Source organism: Mauremys mutica, chromosome 21 (genome assembly GCF_020497125.1).
Source record: "Mauremys mutica isolate MM-2020 ecotype Southern chromosome 21, ASM2049712v1, whole genome shotgun sequence".
Classification (NCBI taxonomy): domain Eukaryota; kingdom Metazoa; phylum Chordata; order Testudines; family Geoemydidae; genus Mauremys; species Mauremys mutica.
Genome location: NC_059092.1, coordinates 3,921,882 through 3,943,415, shown reverse-complemented (window position 1 = coordinate 3,943,415; position 21,534 = coordinate 3,921,882). Strand labels below are relative to the sequence as shown.

At 48.7% G+C, this 21,534-nt stretch overlaps 2 protein-coding genes across 13 annotated transcripts in view; one reads left to right on the top strand and one right to left on the bottom strand.

The window, feature by feature from the left end:
- Positions 1-6,061, top strand: part of ARHGEF16 (Rho guanine nucleotide exchange factor 16) — a 42,075-nt gene extending 36,014 nt beyond the window's left edge. The window contains exons 14-15 of one of the 2 annotated variants that reach the window (XM_044996205.1): positions 940-1,041; positions 1,785-6,061. In XM_044996205.1, the coding sequence (XP_044852140.1) occupies positions 940-1,041; positions 1,785-1,924 (242 nt within the window). In that variant the 3' untranslated portion in view covers positions 1,925-6,061. The remainder of the gene's footprint in view (positions 1-939; positions 1,042-1,784) is intronic. The other variant, XM_044996204.1, reaches the window with a different exon arrangement.
- Positions 6,062-13,450: 7,389 nt separating this feature from the next.
- Positions 13,451-21,534, bottom strand: part of MEGF6 (multiple EGF like domains 6) — a 231,862-nt gene continuing 223,778 nt past the window's right edge. For all 11 annotated transcript variants that reach the window (XM_044996193.1, XM_044996194.1, XM_044996195.1 and 8 more), the window contains 8 exons: positions 20,722-20,850; positions 18,983-19,111; positions 18,684-18,812; positions 18,330-18,458; positions 16,870-16,998; positions 15,950-16,078; positions 15,183-15,314; positions 13,451-14,642 (listed from right to left, as the gene is read on the bottom strand). In XM_044996193.1, the coding sequence (XP_044852128.1) occupies positions 14,578-14,642; positions 15,183-15,314; positions 15,950-16,078; positions 16,870-16,998; positions 18,330-18,458; positions 18,684-18,812; positions 18,983-19,111; positions 20,722-20,850 (971 nt within the window). In that variant the 3' untranslated portion in view covers positions 13,451-14,577. The remainder of the gene's footprint in view (positions 14,643-15,182; positions 15,315-15,949; positions 16,079-16,869; positions 16,999-18,329; positions 18,459-18,683; positions 18,813-18,982; positions 19,112-20,721; positions 20,851-21,534) is intronic.

Sequence of the window (21,534 nt, the reverse complement as noted above, 5' to 3'; positions counted from 1 at the left end):
CATCCATTGTAAGCGTCACCGATATTAATAGGCCTTTCTCTGTAATCAGTTAGCTATGGTGCAGTGGCACCTTTTTAGGCTACATCCATGCTCTGAGCTAGTGGTGCAATGTCCCCTGCTTGCGTATCAGCGTGCACACCGCTCTCCCTGTGCTTGTGTGAGTCCCCCCAGTCGAGGCCGAGCCATGCTGAGTCTTTACTCTCCTGAAACCCATGGGTTTGTACTCAGTGCAGCTCAGCCGCGCCTCTCCTGCCACCGCCGCTACAATGCTGACTTACCCTCCCCCAGCTCGCTGAGAGCTAGCGCCTGTAGGTGAGCAGGGGAATCGCCCCCTGGCTCACAGCGAGACCTGGCCCCTGCCCCGAGAGCGTGCAGCCAAGCTGGGACGGAGAGGGGGGCAGAGCACGGGGGCGGAGCGGAGTAGAAGGCACTTCTAGCAGGCGTGGGTGTACTGAGGGATTGGAGCCGAGCGTTAGGCTGCCCCAGTGGCTGGGGAACAGTGCAGGGGAGGTTGTGACGTGGAGACTGGGTTGGGGAGCCCCCGGGGAGGGGTGTCTGGGAGGAACAAGAGCAGAGGTGTGGGTGGGGTGAGCAGTTGGTGCCTGAGTGCTTAGCTTGAGTGGTTGTGGGGCCATGACTGGAACCTAAATCTGCTCTGGACTTGCCTATCGGCCGTGGGCCATAATCCCAGTCGCTCGGGTGGCACCTGCATCTCGGCAGCTCGTGAGCGAAGGCCGTCTGTCTTGGGCCTCCTGTCACTTGGGAGCCTGCAGGGATGCAGCAGGGCCTGTCCGGTCTGTGACCAGCCCTCTCCCTGTGACTGTAGCTCTGAGTGTTTGGCCGTCAGGTCCAGTTGAGCCATAGCGCCGTCCGGCGTTTTGTCCAGTCACGCTGCGCTTTGCATTTCATTCAGTCTCCGCATTCTCTCTCCCCCGACAGAGCTGAGACAGGTGGAGATAATCAGGGCCTACTTGGCGAAACAGACGGATGAGATTTCCCTGCAGCAGGCGGATGTCGTCTTGGTCCTCGGCGAAGAGGATGGTAAGTGATTTGGCGAGACTGAGGTAACAAGCAGAGGAGGAAGAGTGGTCTGGAAGTCAGAGCGGGAGACTTGGAGCCAGGACTCCTGAGTGCAGGGAAAGGGAGTGGGATCTAGGGGAGATGGGAGCCAACCTGTGCTCTGAAATGTGCCTCCTGCTTCTTGGCGCAGGTTTCCCTGGGCTCAGGTCCTGATGCTGCCACAACACCATTTGACCTTCCCTTCACCACGTCGGTCCCATGGGGAGAACTGCTCCCCCCGCGGAGGTGTTGTGGGAAGTGCTTTGAGGGCCGGGGATGGCAGATGCTGCCGAGTTAGCCAGTGAATGTGCCAGGACTATATAGGAGCTGTCTGGCGCAGCAGCCAGATGTCCACGTGACTCCATAGCAGGCTGTGTCATTTGCAGTCATGACTAGAGCTGGCCAGAAACTTTCTGATGAAACAGTTTCATTTTGGGTTGGATGCTCTGTCATGGACTCCCAGGCAGGGCTCTGTTGGACAGCTGGGAAGACTGCCGGGGAGTCCAGAACTCAAGGGGATCTCCACGTGTGGGGAACCCCAGGGACCCTGGTGTGGAGCTGGGAGCCTGGAAGTGCCGGTCAAGCCAGAGCAGCGTCTTCCAGGCCCTGGGCAGTTCATGACTGGCTGATGTCCTGGAGCAGGGTGGTTGGAGCAGACTGTATGTGTTCACTGTGTAGGTGTTTTCCTTTTCCCATCTGACTGAGAGCATCACTCCCTCTCTTAGGCTGGTACTTGGGTGAGAGGCTGCGAGATGGCGAGAGAGGCTGGTTTCCCCAGTCGTGCGCTCAGCCCATCACCAACCGCAACGCTGTGGAGAGCAACGTCCGCCGCATGGAGCGGCTGCGGATAGAGACGGACGTGTGAGTCCCAGGCCCCGGGGGAACGTTCTTTCTCTGGAGTGAGCCAGTTTAAGGCCACAAGCTGCAGACCATTGAGGAGAGGAAAGTCTGTGGTCCAGACCCGCCAGTGCCCTCAGTGTCTCTCCCATGCAGCTGATCTTCGGAGCTAACGCCATTTCCCTTCCTTTCAAGGAAACGCTCTCTAGAGGAACTAACTTGACTCGGACCTGAGCGCTTTGTGCAGAGAGGGACTGTATAACCTCTTTGCATGCACTCAGGATGTGCCATCTTCTCTCTGAAGACTTCAGCAATCCTAGGAGATACTTCACATCATCTGATCTGCCCTGGCCTCTCATACGCTGCTGGATGGTTTTCTAATATCAACTGGAATTTGCTGCAAGGAATTTAAAGTCATGGCTTCTTGCTTTGAGATCCAGCCCAGAGACTTCCCTGAAATACTCACATGTGGAGCTGGGGCTTTAGTTAGGTATTTCAGTTTGTGTGCCACTGTCTCCAATTCACCTTTATTCTCTCTCTGCCATCACCTATTGCTATCAGTCCTGGGGCGAGCACTTGTCGGGGATCCTAGCTGAACATGCAGCAGTTCAGTTACAGGGCTTCTTTGCAGCCGCCGTATTGCAGGGAGCACGTCCAGGTGTGGTTTTGATAAACGTGTATCTATAAAATGGATATTTTTTTCCTTGTTACTGATTTGAATAGTCTGTCCTCATTTTCAGCAGAGGGTTAGCAGCCTTTGTCTGTCTGGCTCTACGTTGGCTGGGGTGTTGGGGAGGGCTCTGCTGATGACGTGTCCTGAGCCACTGAAAGTCTGAGCTTCATCCAAACCAGGGCCGGCTGCTTATGTGATTCTGCACCCATGCAGAGGGTGAATCCTTCACAGCTGGGGGCTTGGGGACGAAGGGGGGTGGGCAGCGAGTGCTCTCCAGCGTTCTTAACGCTAACTATAAGCGTAGGACAAACTACCCAGCGCTCTGTGTGCACCCTGCACAAGAGGTTTGGGATTTGTCCTGCAGGGTGTTTCTAAGTTCGAAAAGGCCAGCTGAGTCTTAGACAGTGGGGAGTGGTCACCGAGACAGCACTGACTCTCCAGGCTCCACGTTCCCGGAGTCTCGGAGGAGGTACGAACCCTCCGCGGAGTAATTGATGCGATGACAACAGGTCACTTACATGGGGAAACTTGTGGATTTTCAGCCAGCATCGGTCTTGGGCTGGATGTTGCGGCAGGAGGATGCATTTCCCAAGAGTCCAGGAGGCTTCAAGGCCGTTTAAGTCAGGCCACAGCAAGGAGCCCTCTCACGGGTTAGAACAAAGAGTGCCCGGAAGCCAGCTTGTGATCCTGTGACTGCCGTGCAGGCTGGAAGACGTAGGGGCATTTGGGATGGATTAATTTTATCCATTGCAATCTTTGGTCCTGCTTTGAGCAGAGGGTTGGAATAGATGACCTCCTGAGGTCCCTTCCAACCCTGATACCTGTGATTCTGGTTCCCTCCCTTTCATCCCGACCCCATCAACTCCCTGAGTAAATGCTAAGGCGAGGGTGACGGGGGGAAGGAAAGAGCTAACGAGTGAGGAAAAACTGGAACTAGTCAGCGGCCTGGGTACAGGGCAAACAGCTGTAATGGGAATTCCCTCTGGTCAGTGGTGCTGCTCCAGCAAATCTGTCGTAACCTGTGGCTGCTCCGCTTCCCTTCAGAGGTACCAATTTGGCTGTTTCTCATACTGAGCGTGCTGTGAGCCAAGCCCACCAAAGAGCTGGGAACAGAGGCAGCCTTTCAAACCCACCTGCGGCCTCTGTCTGTGGCCAGGAGTGGGCTCATTACAGAGTCTGGCTCACTCAAATGTATTTCTCCCTCTATCTCCCCCCCTCCACCACCCCCCAGGTGTTTCATGGAAATATCGTCTCAGCCAGCACCGTGTCTGTCCCAGACTGCCTGGAGGATGTGAATAGTTTGGAGTCACTGGAGGATTGTGCCATGTAATCTTTGTATTTTAGCACCTGGCTTTAATAAGGCTGAGTGCGCAGTATTGATGGTGCTGGTTGCTGTGTTCTGTCTGGGAGCCTGGATTCCAGGAAAACCCAGGGCAGGCTTAGAGAGGTGCGAAGGATGCCTGAATTCCCCTTTGAATGCTGCTCTGTGCCTCCCCCCGAGTGCTCCCGGCAGACGGCTTTAACGTGTGAGAAAGCAGCCGAGATTCGCCGTGCTCAGAACCGCTGGCCATGCGGTATTTCTCCAGGAAGCACAGCAAGGCTATTGGCGGAACAGAGTCCACGAGGGCGGTGGGAACTGAAGCCGATACAATGGTCAAGGTCTCCTCATTGTGAGGGGGGCCTGGCACCTGGGGGGATATTGCGGGGTTAAAAGGCTTTCACCTCCACAGCCCCAGAACTGGAGTTCTTCAGGCTTGGAGTCTCATAGTCACCTAAAGCATCTGGAATCACTATTGCCACCAGTGATTCGGATGCATCATTTATACACTCGGCAGTAGGTCCTCTCCAAGGTTCCTCTCCTCTCCGTCCGTCCCCTCCCCCATGTCACCTCACAGCTCGCCAATGGGAAACAACTTGCAGGTAGCGACTACTGGGCACTGGTGGAGGTTTGGTTGCATTTTAATGAAGTTTCTCTCTTAGCAGCAGGGCCTGTAACTGCCTTTAAATTCTGGGAATGTGTGAAAGTCTCTGCCATGATGTGAGGGACGTACAGACAAGCATCTGTTACGTATTGATTAGAATGAGGATTTCTCAGGACAGTTGGACTTTCCAGACTCCTCTTCCCCCACCCACCGGAATAAGGAATGAGCAACTTAATTTCTTTTTCAAGATTAAAACCATGGGAGTCTGGTTACCCTTTGTGATCGCTGGGGGCTTTGGGGGGCTGTTTTTCAGTGAGGTTCAAAGCTGGGAATGGTAATGCGGCTGCAAACAAACTGCTCCCTCTTTGCAGTCTGAGACAAATGAAATATCTTGCTTTGTTTTCTAATATGGCTTCTTTTTACACACACAGTGAAGGGGGGCTAGGGCTGGGATACAGGGCTGTCTGAGCCAATGACCGTTCTTTATCGGTCTGGGTGAGGGGCATAGGTTGACCAGGAAGAAACTTGTATGTGACCTCCCGCCCTAGGAACGGCTTTGGGAGTTGGAATTCTTAGGAACGAAAGCCTTTGTAGCCAGTTCGTGTAACAGATCGTCCCTAGCTATGCAGAGAGCAGTGAGCATCCCACTGGGCACGGTTCATACTCTACAGTCTCCTGCAGCTCACCCTGCTCTGCCATTTCAAACACTTTGTGGAGTGAAGCTTTTTACGTGAAGGAATCCCCTGTGCATCAGTTTTACTTACGGAAAGAATTAAAGCTTTGGCTCCTCCTCTCTTCCTTCTGGTTCTCTCGTCTCCCCAAATGGTTTTTTTTTTCTTGCTTTAGTGGGAAAACGTGTTTGAAATTACTCTGGCCTCCGTGCTTGTGGGGACAGACATGCACTGCAGACAGTACCGTGTTTCACGCCCCGTATGGCTGTGTGAGCCCGTGCTAATATTCTATGACACTATCAGTATGGCCTGCTACTTGGTTTTGCTGGCTGGGCATAAATGACCTGAATGCCAAGCTCTAAGGCTGCTGGTGTGTGTGGTGGGGAGGTGAGATTGTGTCTGTCTGGAGGCTCCAATCTGGAATTCCAGCACCTTGAGCCTGTAATTGTTACTTACAGCAGTGTTCACGTCATCTGGGTATAGTGTATGTAGCAAATATTTAAGCCAATAAACTTCCTGATTTGTTATGAGCGGCGAGAGGCTTTGCTGGTTCTGTCTCACTGGAGCTACTCAGCGGGAAGTCTGGCTAATACAATAAGAGAAGTTATCTGGAGGGGTTGTGTAGAACATCACACAGTCAAAGGAATATGTCGCCATTCAGGCAAGCTAGACTGGCAGCCTGCATGGATCCTTCAGAAATGTCAAAGGGGGGAAAACTCCAGGAGTGACATAAATGTGTATTAAATAGAAATGGGAGTTTCAAAACCTGTGCAAAGTAGTTAATTGTCCCCCCCTTCCTTTTGGGGGGGTTTCCACGCAGCGAATGAGGCTTTTGCTTGTCAGTTGCGGGGGGCAGTCATTGCATTGCTGTGGAGGAGGCCTGGCTTGATGCTGGCAGGAGCAGCTGACTTCCCATGGCAAAGCTGTAAGGTAAGACTTGCTTGGCATTTGTGGGGCTAAACCTGCTGTGTCTTGGGGGTCAGGGTCACGTCGGGTCTTTGTTCAAGTGCAGGCGGATAGTGACGGGCATTTATGGTGGCTGTGTGGGGAGCGGGCTGCCAGGTGTCCACATCCCAAAGGCCATGCTCAGCACTGGTGCCTCCCCTCCATGTCAGCCCGGAGACGGAAGGAAGTTTGGCCTTGAACCACTCGCTTCCTCCATGTCCGAGGTGAGGTGTGTTGGCAGGGCACCGGCACTGCTGCTGCCTGTTCTGCGGGTCCTTCACTTGCCCGTTCTGTCCCCCCTGCCGCTTTCAGGAGCGCACAGGCATCCTCGGAGGGTGGGGGAAATGCAAGAGTTAGTGTGGCTGAGCCTGCCAGGTTTCATTCCTTATCCCTCACCTTGCTTTACCCTGCAGCACGTCTCGTAGCACCTGTCCATGGGCTTTCAGTGACTCGGTGGTGACTGTTCTCTGCTACAGGCAGGCTCTGTCGCGTTGCCTGGCTGGAGGGTGAGTTTTAAACCCGGTCCCAGAACGAACGCTGCTAGTGGTTCTTGTTTTGGTTTCTTTTAAGGCGAAGTCAGATCCCAAAGTGTAAAGGCCTCACTGCTTAGGAGAGTTCTGCTCAGGCGGGGCCAAAATGGCTCCTTCCCACCACTGCAATATCGAGTCAGCTTTGTTTGCAGTGCTAAGGGTGGGTGATGTGGGTTAGAGTCACAAGTCTCTGGAACAGACCAACTCAGGAATACACCTGACCTGTTCTCTGTTTTTCTTGCAGGGACAAACTGGAGATGGACAATGAGAGCATTGGGGAGACTGTGTTTGTGGTTAGAGTGGAATATAGGAGAGCTGGATTTTATTTGCAGCTCTGCTGCAGATTCCTGCATGACCTGGGGTAAGTCTCTTCAATTTTCTGAGCCTCTGTTTGCAAAGTGAGGGATGATCCTTACCTCATAGGGAGTTGTGACCTGCTTTGAGACCCTGAGATAGATAGCGCTATAGAACTGTCCTTCATGCTAAACTGTCCTGTGATTAATATTAGGGCTGTCAATTAATCACAGTTACTGCACATGCTTAACACAAAACAAATAACTGATTTTAAAAATATTTGCACCATAAACAAAATGAGGTGAATTGAAAAATACTAAGTCCACTCAGTCCTCCTTGTTCAGCCAATCACTCAGACAAACAAGTTTGTTTACATTTCCGGGAGATAATGCTGCCCACTTCTTATTTACAATGGCACCTGAAAGTGAGAACAGGCGTTTGCATGGCACTGGTGTAGCCGGCATTGCAAGGCATTTACGTGGCAGGCATGCTAAACGTTCCTATGCCCCTTCGCGCTTCAACTTGTAGGCTCTAAAGTTTTACGTGGTTTTGGTTTTGAGTGCAGTTATGTTAAAAACATTTCTATATCTGTAAATGTCACTTTCAGGATCGAGAGATTGCACTACAGTACTTGTATGAGGGGAATTGAAAAATACTATTTGTTTATTTTACAGTGCACGTTTTTGTAATCAAAACCAGTAATATAAAGTGAGCACTGTACGCTTTGTAGTCCGTGTTGTAATGGAAATCAATATATTTGAAAATGTAGAAAAACATCCACAAATATTTATAATAAATTTAAATTGATAATCTATTGTTTAACAGTAGGATTAAAACTGCGATTGATCACAACTCTTCTTAAATCTTGCGATTAATTGTGATTAGTTTTTTTAAATCGTTGGACAGCCTTAATTACTATGGTCACTAGGTGGCAGCCTAAGCTTCAGAAACGCAAGCCTTAGTGCACCGTGCACGCTGGATTGCAGATGGGAGTTTGAATAAGGCTCAGCTCACTGTGCTGCTTGCTGCTGTCTGTATTATCATAGACCGACGTAGGACTTTTGTGCTGGGTGTTGTCCAAAAGGTGGTTTTATATTTAGCAACAGCTGAGCCCTTGAATCAGGAATCTCAGCCATAGCAGGGGTGGCTCTAGGTGTTTTGCCACCCCAAGCACGGCAGGCAGGCTGCCTTCGGCGGCTTGCCCGCAGGAGGTCCCCGGTCTCGCAGATTTGGCGGCATGCCTGCAGGAGGTCTGCTGAAGCCGCGGGACCAGCTTGGCGTGCTGGTGCCTGGAGCCGCCTCTGAGCCATAGGAGTGACAAACCGAGTGTCTGAAAGCTTAATTCATGGGGGGCATGGGGAATGGACAATGTGGATCCCCATAGCTGGAGCCACAAAGGGGAAGGATGGTATTTGAATGCATTGCATGCTGCATGTGATCTGTGCTGCTGCTGCTGCCACATGCACCTTGTTACCTGTTCGGGCCTCTCAAACTGTCTGAATTCTGCCTTCATCTTTTTGCTGTCCCATCCCAACTGGGTCCGTGACTGCGCTTTGATGGTTAGAATTCTTGAGAGGTCCTCGAGTGTAGCCCCCTGCAGGAAGGCAGGACCAAGTAAACCTGGACCATCCCTGGCAGGTGTTTATCCAACCTGTTCTTAAATCCTCCAGTGCTGTTGGGGATTCCACAACCTCCCTTGGAAGCCTGTTCCAGAGCTTAACTCCCCTGAGAGTTAGCAAGTTTTTCCCAATATCTAACCTCAATCTCCCTTGCTGCAGGTTAAGCCTGTTACTTCTGGTCTTACTTTCAGTGGCCATGGCGAACAATTGATCACCATCCTATTAAGAACAGCCCTTACAGTATTATCACCACCCCACCACCCCCTTTCCGTTTTCTTTTCTCTAGACTAATTCTGCCCAGTTTTTTAACCTTTCCTCAGAGGTCAGGTTTTCAGAGATCACTTCTGTTGCTCTCCTCTGGACTCTCTCTCGTTTGTCCCCAATCTTTCCTAGTGTGTGGGCCCCGGAATTGGACATAGTGCTGTCTTTATTGAATTTCATTTTGTTGATTTCAGATCAATTCTCTAGTTTGTCGAGGTCATTTTGAATTCTAACCCTATCCTCCAAAGTGCTAGTAACCCCTTCCAGCTTGGTGTTGCTTGCAAATTTTATAAGCATATCTCCACTCCAAGTCATTAACGAAAATATTGACTAGTGCGGGATGCCCCTAGATTGACAGCAAACCTTTGATAACTACTTTTGAGTAGCGTCTCAGCCTCCTGGGCACCTACCTTATTGTAATTCCAGCTCCACTGTAACTCTAAATGCACCCCTTGCAATGATGCTGCTGAGCACGAGAGACGTGTCTGTTCTGTGGTTCTAGCCTTTGCCTTAGCTAAGCACTGGGGGTGGGGGACGGTGGGCGGTAAGAGAAGCAGTGGAGATGGATGTGTCATAAACAGCCACTGACTCTCAGTCCTATGTTGAACTCCTATGGATGTTGTAAAATTCTAGTTCCATCACACAACCTGAGTTTCTCTAGCTCTAGAATCAGGGTAATAGTGACCCATCTTCATCAAGTGCTGGGCACTCCACAGCTGAAACGTTCAGTGTGTGTGAGTTGTCAGTTATAAAGGGTCAGATTACTCGTTAAAACTAAATCACAGCAACTCTGGGCTAGAATTGGCACTGTGCACTCCCTGAGTGTTTTGGCTTCTGGCAGGTAGTGAATACAAGATGTTAAAATAATAGTATTTTTGTGGATTTCACATGAAATTCAAAACTCCGCATGCACGGACTGTTGTTCTGGCACATGATGTATGATGATAGTCTCAGGAACCAAACAAAATAGCTAAGTGTTATCTGCCCTCCAGGTCCACACAACAGCGATCCTAACTCAGCACACTGTGCTGAATGGAAGTCAGGAAACAAATGTTTTGCTTCTTGCTAGTTTTGACATTGGACAACAGATTTATCTTTCTCAGGGCGGTGAAAGGTTCCAGCTTAGTATCCCAAGAGAATGGAAAGCTGCAAATCTGATTAAGAAATGGGATATTAAGTTCCCCATTTCCAGTCTAATACATTTGTCCATTAGTTGTGGCTTGACTCAAAGGATTGACTTTGGTTTTTAACAGACAAATGCCTCTGGGAGTGGATTAGCTCAGTCTGGTATGAAGTACTGCAGCCGGGGAAGGGTGTCCTTGTCTTATCACTGAGACAATTTTCATTTAGTGTGGGCCTGACTCCGCTTTCCCAGAGCTTTGCTTGGAAACAGCGTCCAGGTGCATGTCAATCCTCTGCGTCTTAGGCCAGGGCTCTCAACTTTTATTTACACTGTGTCAGTTAGCGACTAGCCCCAAACATTCCAGGAATTGCTGCCTGCTTTTTAAATAGGTCAAAACCCCTTTTGAAATAGTGTAACACCATAAGAATGGCCACTGTGGGTCAGACCAATGGTCCATCTTGTCCAGTTTCCAGTCTTCCCAGAGGGGCTGCTGCTAGCTGCTTCCCGGGCAATGATCAAATCATCCAGTCCCAGCTCCTAGCATTCAGAGGTTTCAGGACACCTAGATCATGGGTGACTAAATAGCCATTGATAGACCTATCCTTGATATGCTTTTGCTATGCAGTATGTAGCGTAATATTAAATATCTAGTCTACCATGAAACATTTTTTATCTACAGGACAATCACTGGATACCCTGTGATCTTGATGCAACTGCATTGTTACTAGTAATATTTAATGGTATATCTCCATATATTATTATTATTTCAATGACCTTTCAGGGTCCCTTCCAGCTCTGAGTCCAGCCCCCTGCCTTCACTAGCAGGACCAAGTACTGATTTTGCCCCAGATCCCTAAGTGGCCCCGTCAAAGATTGAACTCACAACCCTGGGTTTAGCAGGCCCATGCTCAAACCACTGAGCTATCCCTCCCCCAATATAATAAAGCAGGTTTTCTAGCTATCTTCCATCAGTTTTGTGAGGTCACGGATGGTTCTTTAAACACATCTAGCTTGTTTTCAGCGTCTGCATTATGCACTAGCCCCAATGATTTAACAAGCAGCTAACCCCTTCTTTTCAAATATTTGCCCAAGAGTCAGACTTCATACCCGGGTTCTCGAACAATTAGCCTTCTCTTTCCCAAAAAACAAAAATGGCAGAACAATTCCTCCAGCAGCTTTTTCCCCAGGTTACATCGTTATTCTCAGTCCTTGGTGTTCTAAGCCTGTAGGGAGCAAGAGGCTGCTCAGACAGGCCCATTATCATCTGAGTAACACATTCAGTGCTGGTTTTGGCAGAATGGATCATTGGCAGATGGGATCTTTTCACTTAACTCAGTCAAATGAAACTGCATTTTTCTCTGCAGTGGGCTGGCCTCAAGGATGTGCACACACAAAGGATAAGCTCGCAAGCCCCTCTCTCTCTCTCACTAACAGATCTTGGTCCAAAGAAAGATAGTGACACGGTAGGGGAGGAAATATTTACGATCTGGCACTAACAGAGCTACAATGGACAGTCTTTTCATGTGAGGACTAGGACATTTGTCCTAGCAGCCATGTATTTTAAGTTGAAATATCACTACTTGGTGAAGTCATTCAGTGGCCACCTCGGATATCAAGATGCCAGGCTATTTTCACATTCCTGTTTGAGTTTTACAGTCAGGGTGGATTCCTAAGGAAAAACTAGAACTGCCCAAAAATGAGGCGTCCAGTGCCGCCTAACATTTATTTGGGCATAAGCTTTTGTGGGTAAAAACCCCCTTTCTTCAGATGAATGGCAGTTTCATTAGTTATTTACAGCAGTTGTGCTGACTACAGCAATAATATCATGGCTGTTTACCCTGCAACCCTGCCATGTCAAATATCCTTGTGTCTATGCAGCACAGGGGCAGTGCCATGTTTTGCTCACAGGTGCTTAGTGAAGTCAATGGCAAAGCTCCCATTGATTTTAGTGGTGCCAGACTCTGCTCCTGATGTCAGTTTCTGTAGTATAAACAGCACCCACAGGGTGCGGCAAAAAGTCAAAAACCCAAATCAGAAGTAGCTGGAGGTGTGGGCATTTTCACTCCATGAAAGTTGCATCAGGCCCTTGTGCTCAACTCTAGGTTCTGGAATGCTAGGAAATGGAGTGTGCAGAAGGAAATGCACAAACTCCTGCAGTATTGTCAATTAATCACAGCTGTTCAATCAAAGGCAGTGCTAAGAGGCCATGAAGTTTTCCTGGAGAAGTCCTGTCATAGCACAGCTTGTGAAGAGACATCTGGGACAGGGGTTTCAAAAGCACAAAATATCAATGGGAGCAGAGTTAAGCCATTTGTTGGAAAATGCTAGTTCATCAAAACCAAAACTTTTTGCAGGAACAGATCAGGTTCAGTGAAGTTTTCTGTTCCAGGAAAAAGTTTCTAAATTGTTGCAATCTCCTGTTTAGACACTTTTTGAAAGTTTAAAATAAAGTTAAGGAAAAAAAGTTGAAATCTAAACAAAGATTTTTGAAATGATCAAATTAAGCATTTCAGTTGACCCAATCTGAATTTTTTTTATTTACAATTTTGTTTTTAGATTTCAACTTTTGGGGCCTGATTTGGGATTGGAAAAATATTCCCTTCCCCCTCCAGTCTTTAATGCTCAGGACTGTTGAAAATCCTGCCCTCATTATTATCAAAACCACCATTCATGGAAACATTTCACTACATTTGGGAGCTGTCCTGAGCCCACAACATGCTTGGGCCATGAGGGGTCTGGCCCAGCTGCTCTCATGATTCCTACAACACTGGCGATTACGGTTTGTCAGCTGATCACGTTAATGTGTAGAGACGGATCTAGGTCTCTAGTAAGCCAATGTTTGTTTATATAGCCTCTCACACTAGGGAGATGTGATTCATAGTTACATGAAAGGGCTCAATGCTGTTTAGTCGTAACTTGTAAACCTGTCAAATTAAAATGAATAAATGTAAACTGTATCTGATTTTAATCACCCTTTTGTTTTAAGTACCATTAATAATTGGTAAATGCAAAAATCAGAGCTGTACTTAAGCCCTCTACCTATGTGCTCTTAGCAGTGATGTGCTATCTTGGGCCCTGTTCCTACTGACCTATTTTAAACACCTTTGCCAGTAATGCACAACTTCTTTGAACCTAAACCAAATTGGCTATTCAGCCAAACAGGTCTTAACTCAGTTGGTCACAGAATGTAGTGGTAGAAGAGAGAGGTGGAACCCTCATCCTCTAATTTGTCAAGATGAGGTTCTTGGTGCACTGAACATTGTCATTTTTTAAGTTAATTTTCGTGCACTTACCGTGTTTCTGTCCAAGATTCCCAGGAGGAAGGTGACGACATTGGGACTGAGTGCTGACACCATCAAGAACAAATTGAACTGTAGCTGGGTCGATGTGGTATAAATTGCACTGCAGAGCAAAACGCTCAGTAGTGCTTTTTCCTATGCATTCAAGGGGGGTACAGAGCTTGGTCCTGGCTATGTGTATTTTGGAGATATTAAGCAATGAAACCATATTCCCTTTAGCTTTTATTATAATCCAAACCAGGTACCATTTTGTTGTTTTTGACATAATACTGTGTTCATCAGTTCAAAAGGAGTACAAAGTAGAACATATATAAATAAATAAATTTTTCATCAAATGAGCAGCTAACAATCTTTTAAAGCAAAGTTTCTTGTACCCAGCTGTGGCGAGGGAGAGTGTAACATACTAAGTTTGTGCAGTAGAACAGAGGGCAAAACACCTTAAACATCTCCAGGCTAAACGGGGTCGTAGCTCAGCTCCTTGGGTCCTGACCAAATTTATTTGCAAAAAGACACATTGCTCATTTGATGAAAGATGAGGTTACAAATACTGAGTCTGATCTACTATGCTACAACAACCCATTATTTGATATACATACTACTACAAACCAGCTTGTGTTTCATGTGATGCTGGAAGAAGCACTCACGTGTAAGTCAAGTCTCAAAGTTTGCACAATCCCCAGAGTCCTTGTCACCCACGAGTATCAAATGCTCCTCTAGGGAACCAGGACTTACAGTACATTTTGGAACGTAAATGTGAGTGCTCTTGTGACCAACTTATTGAATGTTTATTCTATTACAGCACCATGGCCAATGGTAAACTCCAATGAAAGACTGCTCACAAGTTCAAAAATCCAGTGATGCAGCATGTCCACACGCTGGTGCCAGGGATCTTTGGCTACCAAGCATGAAAACACATTTGTACATCTTCCTATAAATACCTTACATAAATATGTATTTTGATTAAAATTCCAGACCAACAATAAAAAAAAAATTTGAGAATGAGCCACAGAAGTCCAATAATTGCCTGCTGGAGAAAAACCACATTTGAACTACTGTATCTCTATTATAGAGTAAAAATGAAATGCTTCCCTAAGTGTGTGATCGAGCATGAAATTGCAAGAGCAGTTCTTCCAGCTGTGTGGCTTTTTATACACTTGTTCAGTGTCTCCTTGCAGAGGTGAGCTGAGCTGTGTACAATGGCCTCAAACCTCTTAGGCTGAATTGCAGGTGATCCAGTATTTGGTCACCAAAAGAATTCCTGCGTGGTTAGTGTTAGCGAAGAGAAAGACCGGGCCTTGTTTACAAGCTGACTCTTGTTCTCCTCGAACATGGTGGCTGTATGACCTAATGTTTCACAGGCTCGACATCTCTCCTGGGAGCGAACAGGTACGATATTGTAGCTGTGGCAGCTAGAATATCAAGAGAAGACAGAACAATGTGAGATCTTATAAAAGGCGCAGGAGCATAGGTCAAACTGCCCTCTCCACCTCTGTTGTGGGATGCCACCACTGCCCCGTGATGGACTGATTCATACCTACTCAAATGCTATTGCTTTTCTCCAGGGTAGAGCTACCCAAGCTAGCTTTAATGTAGCTAGTTGCCTGAAGACAGCATGCCCTAGCTAGCACCACATTGCCATGGCATCACTGCCGTTAGTACCCACCCCCTACCTGTCTGAAAGCAAAACCACTCCACCTGCCTAATGGAAACACCTTTGGTGATGGTGTGTCAGGTCCAAGCCATACGGCTGCTTTAGCTGATGATCATGTCTACACTAGGCTGTATTACCTGCAAAATTTCAAACCCCGAGGGCATGACAGTTCTGGGGGAGGGTGCCCCACATTAAAAGCACTAAACCACAACCATTTTCATCTTGCCCCAATCAGTTACTGGTGTGGGGTGACATTGGGAACTAGGAAATACCAGCATTGCTGCCTGAAGTAAGTTACCTTCTTGACATGTAGGGCCTATGTACCCATTAATGCAAGTGCACTGGCCATTCTGAGCATTGCAGAAAGAGTTGACAGAGGCACAGTCACAGGTCAGGGTGCAATCTGGGCCAAATTTATCCGGGCGGCAGTCTGGAGAGGTAAGGAAGGCAGAGAGACTGTTTGGAGGAGCTGGAATTCCATCAGCGCATTAGCTTGCAGTTCTGTCTAAGCCTTGCCTGATATTGAGGTGTCAGAAGGAAGCACAGGCCTGGTGAAAGCTAAGGGGGCAGTTTGCCCCAGGAGAGGGATGGGATAGGCTGCTCCCAGGCTGTACCTTACCCCTGAGTTTGTTAGACCACCCCAAGGGCCCAGAGGGGAGTTCAGGTTCCATTCGGTTGTTGGCTTCCTGACTCCAGCTAACAATCAGGGCAGAGGAGTGTGTTGTGATGGGGCCACCCATCCACTAAGGGGGAGATGGACCATGGCATTCAGTCACTGCTGGGAGATGAATGGCCCCACATCCCATAGGAGCACCTGGAGCCATCCAGTCCTCCACTCACGCGCTAGAACGTCAGTACTTGTGTTTTATGAATGTGACCTACAGAGCCCACGGGCACACTTCTCTCACGTTAGCGTAAGGCTGGTGCAAGAAGAACCAGGTCCGATGCCTTCTGGTTAGGCCACAAAAATGTCCCAGCCCCAGCCAGGAGAGTGATGATAGCGCATCTGTCCTAACATCATCACTTGCACACCTGTTATGGCTGTTGCAAATAATCCACACTCACCCAGGTCACACTTGGTGCCAGTTTTTCCCGGCGGACACAGGCAGTGCCCAGTGACTGGATCACATGGTGCATTTCCTTCACAGTCACACAACTGCTGGCATCGCTCTCCGTACCGCCCCTTCTCGCAGCCTGTTAGCACAAGAGAAAGGGTGAGGGGGCGGCGCAAGGCTCTCGGGCCCTTTGGTCTGTGCTTTTTCACACAGCCAGTCTTCCCAATCCTGTGGGCCTCACCGCCCAAGACAAGAGACAATCTTCTTTACGTGGAAATGATCTCAAGGCACCGGGAAACCCTGCATGTGTCTTCCCTCTGAGGGCAGTGCCAGGGCTACGCCCTGTCAGTAGGAGGCCAGTGTCGCTGACTTTTGTGACAGAAGCTGATTCTGTTGTGGCGACTGGCCCTGTGCGCTCAGTTTAGTAATTACCTCCAGGGTGTTGTGCAAAACAGAAAATGTTGGGGGAGAGATAACGAATTGCTTGATTATTTATGTGTTTTTGTGCCTCTGCTTGTCTAAATTTGAGTAATTCCAACTGGCTCGAGGCAGGCGAAAACTGGCGGCTAAGAAATCCCAGTGAAGAAATGTTGTCTAGGCTCAGAGCAGCACTCCAGGTTCCATTGCTGTCCCCACCTTCCCTACCTCTGTGACCACCACAGTGGGGCTGGCCCTACTTCCTACCTCAGTGGGGTTGATGCTTGACGAGTGGGTGGCAAGCACGCTGATTAGCGAATACTACCTCATAGTTACAGGGCCAGAGCCCTTTTAAGATTAGCTTAACACACGTCCTGTTTGCCAGCAGTACCTTCCCCACTGAGTGCCACTAGTGCCAGCTAGACGTACATTCACGGACGGCAGCACTGGGCCCTGCCTATGCAGTGACAACACGTCACCTTTGGCTGGGAAATACGCTGACGTGAGCTATACCTGTCTGACAGCGGTCTTGGTGGAAGCCAGCAGGACACAGACACTGACCGGTCACTGGGTCACAAGTTGCGCCATTCTGACAATCACACAACTCCTGACAACGAAGTCCATGGAAACCTGGAGGGCAGGCTGGGAAGGAAGCCAGTTGGAGAGTTCATTAGTAAACACAGATCGCTTCAATGAGGCCTTATTTGCTGGGGGTCCCAGCAGCTCCCGCTCCCGCTAACCCATGGGAGGGAGGCGTGAGCCCTTTACACTGGGAAGTTTTGAGATGCAGAGGGACACTCCTGCTCTGTGTTGGGAGGGAATAACCAGTGGTCTTTCTGACACTTGGACAGCAGCCAGTAGCCTGCTCGCAGTCTGTCTTTTAGGTGCACACTGGATCCACAAATAATCATCATTTATTATCAGGGCTTTGGAGCTTGGCCCAGAAAAGCAGGTTTTTGCCTGGAGCTGGAGCACAGCTCCAAAGCCCTGTTTATTACTGTAGTGCCTAGGAGCCCCAACCACAGAGCAGATCCCCATTGTGCCTGGCACTGTACATTCAGTGAACAAAGAGCTTGCAAACTATCCACAGTCAGCTCCGGAAATTCAGGAAGAGTGTTGAGTGTAAAGTCTTACTCTTTCCATGGATCTCAATAGCAAAAAAGATGTAAGCTTGGAACACAACAACTCACTCTTCACCCATCTGAACTATTTCACTGACATCCTGTGCAGGCCATGGTTGGCTTTGCCCATGGACGTCCTCTTCCATTTTAGTGAACAACGGGAAGATTTAAGGTGAAAAATGCAAAATGTCATGAGGGAGACAAGGTGGGTGAGGTGATATCTTTTATTACACCAATGGCTGTTGGTGAGAGAGAGAGAAGCTTCTGAGCCCCACGGAGCGCTTCTTCCGATTAGGCCAAGGCGCTCCGAGCATCACAGCTAAATGCAAGATGGAACAGGTTGTTTAGCATAAGTAGTAAGCAGAGGTTCTAAGGGACCATTCCAGATAGAGCGGCCCATTAACACCTCTGCAGTCATAGGACAAAAAGGGGTTTGTTGCTGGGTTACAGATCGTTGTTATAAGCCATAAAGCCAGTGTCCCTGTTCAGTCCACGAGTGTGTGAAACTACCCAAAATGTGCCAATCTTGCCCTCTGATGCAGGTGTGTGGTAGCACTGCCTTTCCCACAATACTAAGGAATTTGGGTTTGTATTGGTCTGACCTGAGCACACTAACGAAACAAAATATTTCTGACATTACAGTATGGACCATGGTCCATACTGTAATGTCAGAAATATTTTGTTTTTAAGCAGTTGCTAATGTGGGTCAGGTTATGTGTGCACACTCCAAGCACACACAAAGGACAGGACATTCAAACCACCAGCTTCTTTAACTTGACTGATAACCTGCCTGTGGAGTACAACACAGCCTCGGAGGGCAGGAGGAGGAGCCGTTCTGCTGCTTGAACTTACTGTGCTCGCATAAGTGCCCATAGTGCCCTCTGCGGCAGTGGCAGGCTCCCGTCACTTGGTCACAAGTCCCATTATTCCGGCAGGCACAGTTCAGCTGGCAGTTGGCGCCATACGTCCCTGGTGGGCATTCTGCGGGGAACACGTTTCAGAGAGAGTAACTGGTGCACGGCTCAGCCGCGAGCACGTCCTGTGCAGCAGGTGACCTGTGGCCAGGCCAGGCCGCACAGGGTGCCCTGCGAGGGAGGGCACAGCTATGCAAGTGGCCAGGGCAAAGAGGGCATCAATTCTAAACACAAACTCAGTTTAACAGTTGCCAGTCTGGTGCCAGGACAGAGCACCTCCAGGGGGGTTTACCCAGTTCGCAGAACTTCCCGGTCCGCCCAAGCCCACACAAACAGGAGCCGTCAGCCGCGTGGCAGATTCCTCCATTCTGGCAGGAGCACGTCTGTTTGCAGCCTGCCCCGTACTGGTTTTTCTGGCAGACTGAAAAAGACAAAAGAGGAGAGAGTGGGAACCCAAATCTCGATGTGATCAAACAGACACTACACCAATGGGGCTGGGGTAGCTTGCCTGTATCCAACCCTACAGCCCTTTCCAAACCCCGGTGGTGAAATGCCCAGTCTTGGTTAAATGGCACCATGGTTAATGTTTACCATGTTCACAGCTGGGACCAGTTCTTCCTGCTGGACAAATGCAGATGCCTGTCACATGATGACAGGTGGCTCCTTCTCCACAGGAACACAGGTGCATGCAGTCCTTGCCGTAGCGACCAATGGGGCAGCCTAGGGGAGGGGAGAGGAGAGGTGTAATTTCCCTAAGAGATGGTGACATTAGCATTCTTAGAAGCAGGCTGTGGTCTGAAACAGAAGGGCTTAGGTTTGGCTTGGAGGGGAACGTGTCTGGTGGTTAGAGCTCTGAGACAAGGGGTCAGGAATCTTGGGTTCTTTACAAGGCTCTGCCACTAACTCTGTGATCTTAGGCCTGATTTGGTAGAGAAGAAACGAGCCATCTAGATCCCTTGTGCTGAAGGATGAAAGCATTTTAACAGGCTCCAGAGCCAAGCAATGGGATTGTGCAAGGGTGAACTGCCAGATTAATGCAGCACTTCCACACACGGCCGCCATTATGATGCAGTAAAAAACCCCAGGAAGAAAGTGATTCCATTTCAATAAAAGCAAGAAATTAAATCAGTTACTTAGGAGCTGTAATAGCGGACAGCCTCTCCTGTGTGAGTCAGAGGAAGAAAATGTGGTGCACGCAGCCGATGGTGTAGTGTTGTACCTGGGAGAAAGGCTTCCTTCCTGACCCTGCAGATGAGCCACTCATGCCATGAATCATAGGCCTGGAAGGGACCTCGAGAGGTCGTCTAGTCCAGTCCCCTGCACTCATAGCAGGACTGAGTATTATCTAGACCATCCCTGACAGGTGTCTATCTAACCGGCTCTTAAAAATCTCCAATGATGGAGACTCCACAACCTCCCGAGGGAGTTTATTCCAGTGCTTAGCCACCCTGACTGTTAGGAAGCATGAAATCATCTCTCTGCACATCATGATCATCTTAAACTCCTACCTGTTTCTGTAGCTCCCTCTGGTAAAATCCATTTTGGCAACAGCTTGAATTTTTGCAGCAATTCTCTTTCTTTTGCATCATTAGACCCATAACAACGCTTGGAGAAAAAACACCCATTCCCCAATGAATAAGAAGAAAATTCCCTTCCACAAGGGTATTTTTGGCAGGGTCACTATTGGTCCTGCAGGGGTTTTGACAGAAAACATTTTGCTGAAACCCAAGAGGAAAAAGCTTCATGACTCTGTTCTTAGAAGATGAACCAAAGCTGTCAAGATTTTTCTGCATTGAGGAGATTATTAGTATTTTGTAAGGGGGGGTGGGGTTATTCTCTTTTGTGGCACATTTACTATATGACTCCCTTCCGCTGCTTATGTCTAAAACCTTTCAAGTGTAAGAAACACCCCAAACGTCTGGATTTTTGCTTTTACTGTAGCTCTGAACAGTGAATCATAGAAAACAGGAGTCACTGGGAGTCAGAGGAAGGAGGAATGGTCCATGCATTTCAGCAGTAACTGAGAATTCCCTCCCAGCACTTCCTCTGCTAGCAGACATCTCGAAACTAGGCCGTGGAAGATACTCAGTGTAATGTTTTGCAAAGCTGGACTTGGAAGGCAAATGTGCTGCTTGAAATCTGCCTGCAATGTTCTTAGACTGTGGCCCGCCTCACAGCTGCTGCTCTCTCGAAGGGCAGCATCTCATTCATGTGCATGGCGGCAAAGGAAACTGCACGTGGGCAGCTAATGCCAGGATTCACCCCATCGAGATTTAAAGCAGCCTGCCACTCAGTCTCAGACTTCCCCAGGCAATACCCTGCACACTCACCGATGCTGCAGTCAGCGCCGACATACCCAGCGGGACACTGACATGTCCCTGTGGTGGTCTCACAGCGTCCGCCATTCTTACATTTACACTGCTGCTCACAATTGGGGCCATACCAACCAGCTGAACATCCTGGGGAGAAATTTAAAAAAACCCAGTGCTTAGAAAAACGACAAAGCCCAGACACTGATCATGTGGCATGTGCATTGACATTCACAATGCAAGTGTCTCCTCCCAATCTTTATTATTAAACACTAGGTCACTGACAAGGCAAGATGGTTCGAAACAGTGTGCAGCATGTTGGCAATCTAAGGGGTCCGCCCATTTACATAAATGTTTGTAAAGACGTTAACCCTGGTTTACTTGCTCATAAAACAACAATTGACATGGGTGAGTAAATGCTGTTGGCATGAACAGATGCCAGAGAGTGACACCACCCAATTCACTTCACTCAGTGAGAGGAGGTGGGAGAAGGTCATTTCCTGTCTATTTTCGGTGAGAAGCTGCTGATTTCCTGACTAATCCGAACAAAGAGCTCATGGTGAGCCAGAGAAAGTGGCCCTGCTGACACGACATGCACCCCAACAGGATGAAGATTCAGGAAGCCAGGTCTGTTGTGGCCTAATGGACTGCATGATGGAGTGGGCTGTTTTGATTAGATTCAACCCACATATTGTGTCAGAAATAATCAAAGCGCAAGGCCACCCTGGGTTCCTTCATCCTCCCAGCACCTGCGGCCATAAAGCACGGCATAAAGCGTGGGGAAGTGCTCATAGCTCCTAGGCATGGCTGCTGAAAAACAGGCCCAATTCCCCG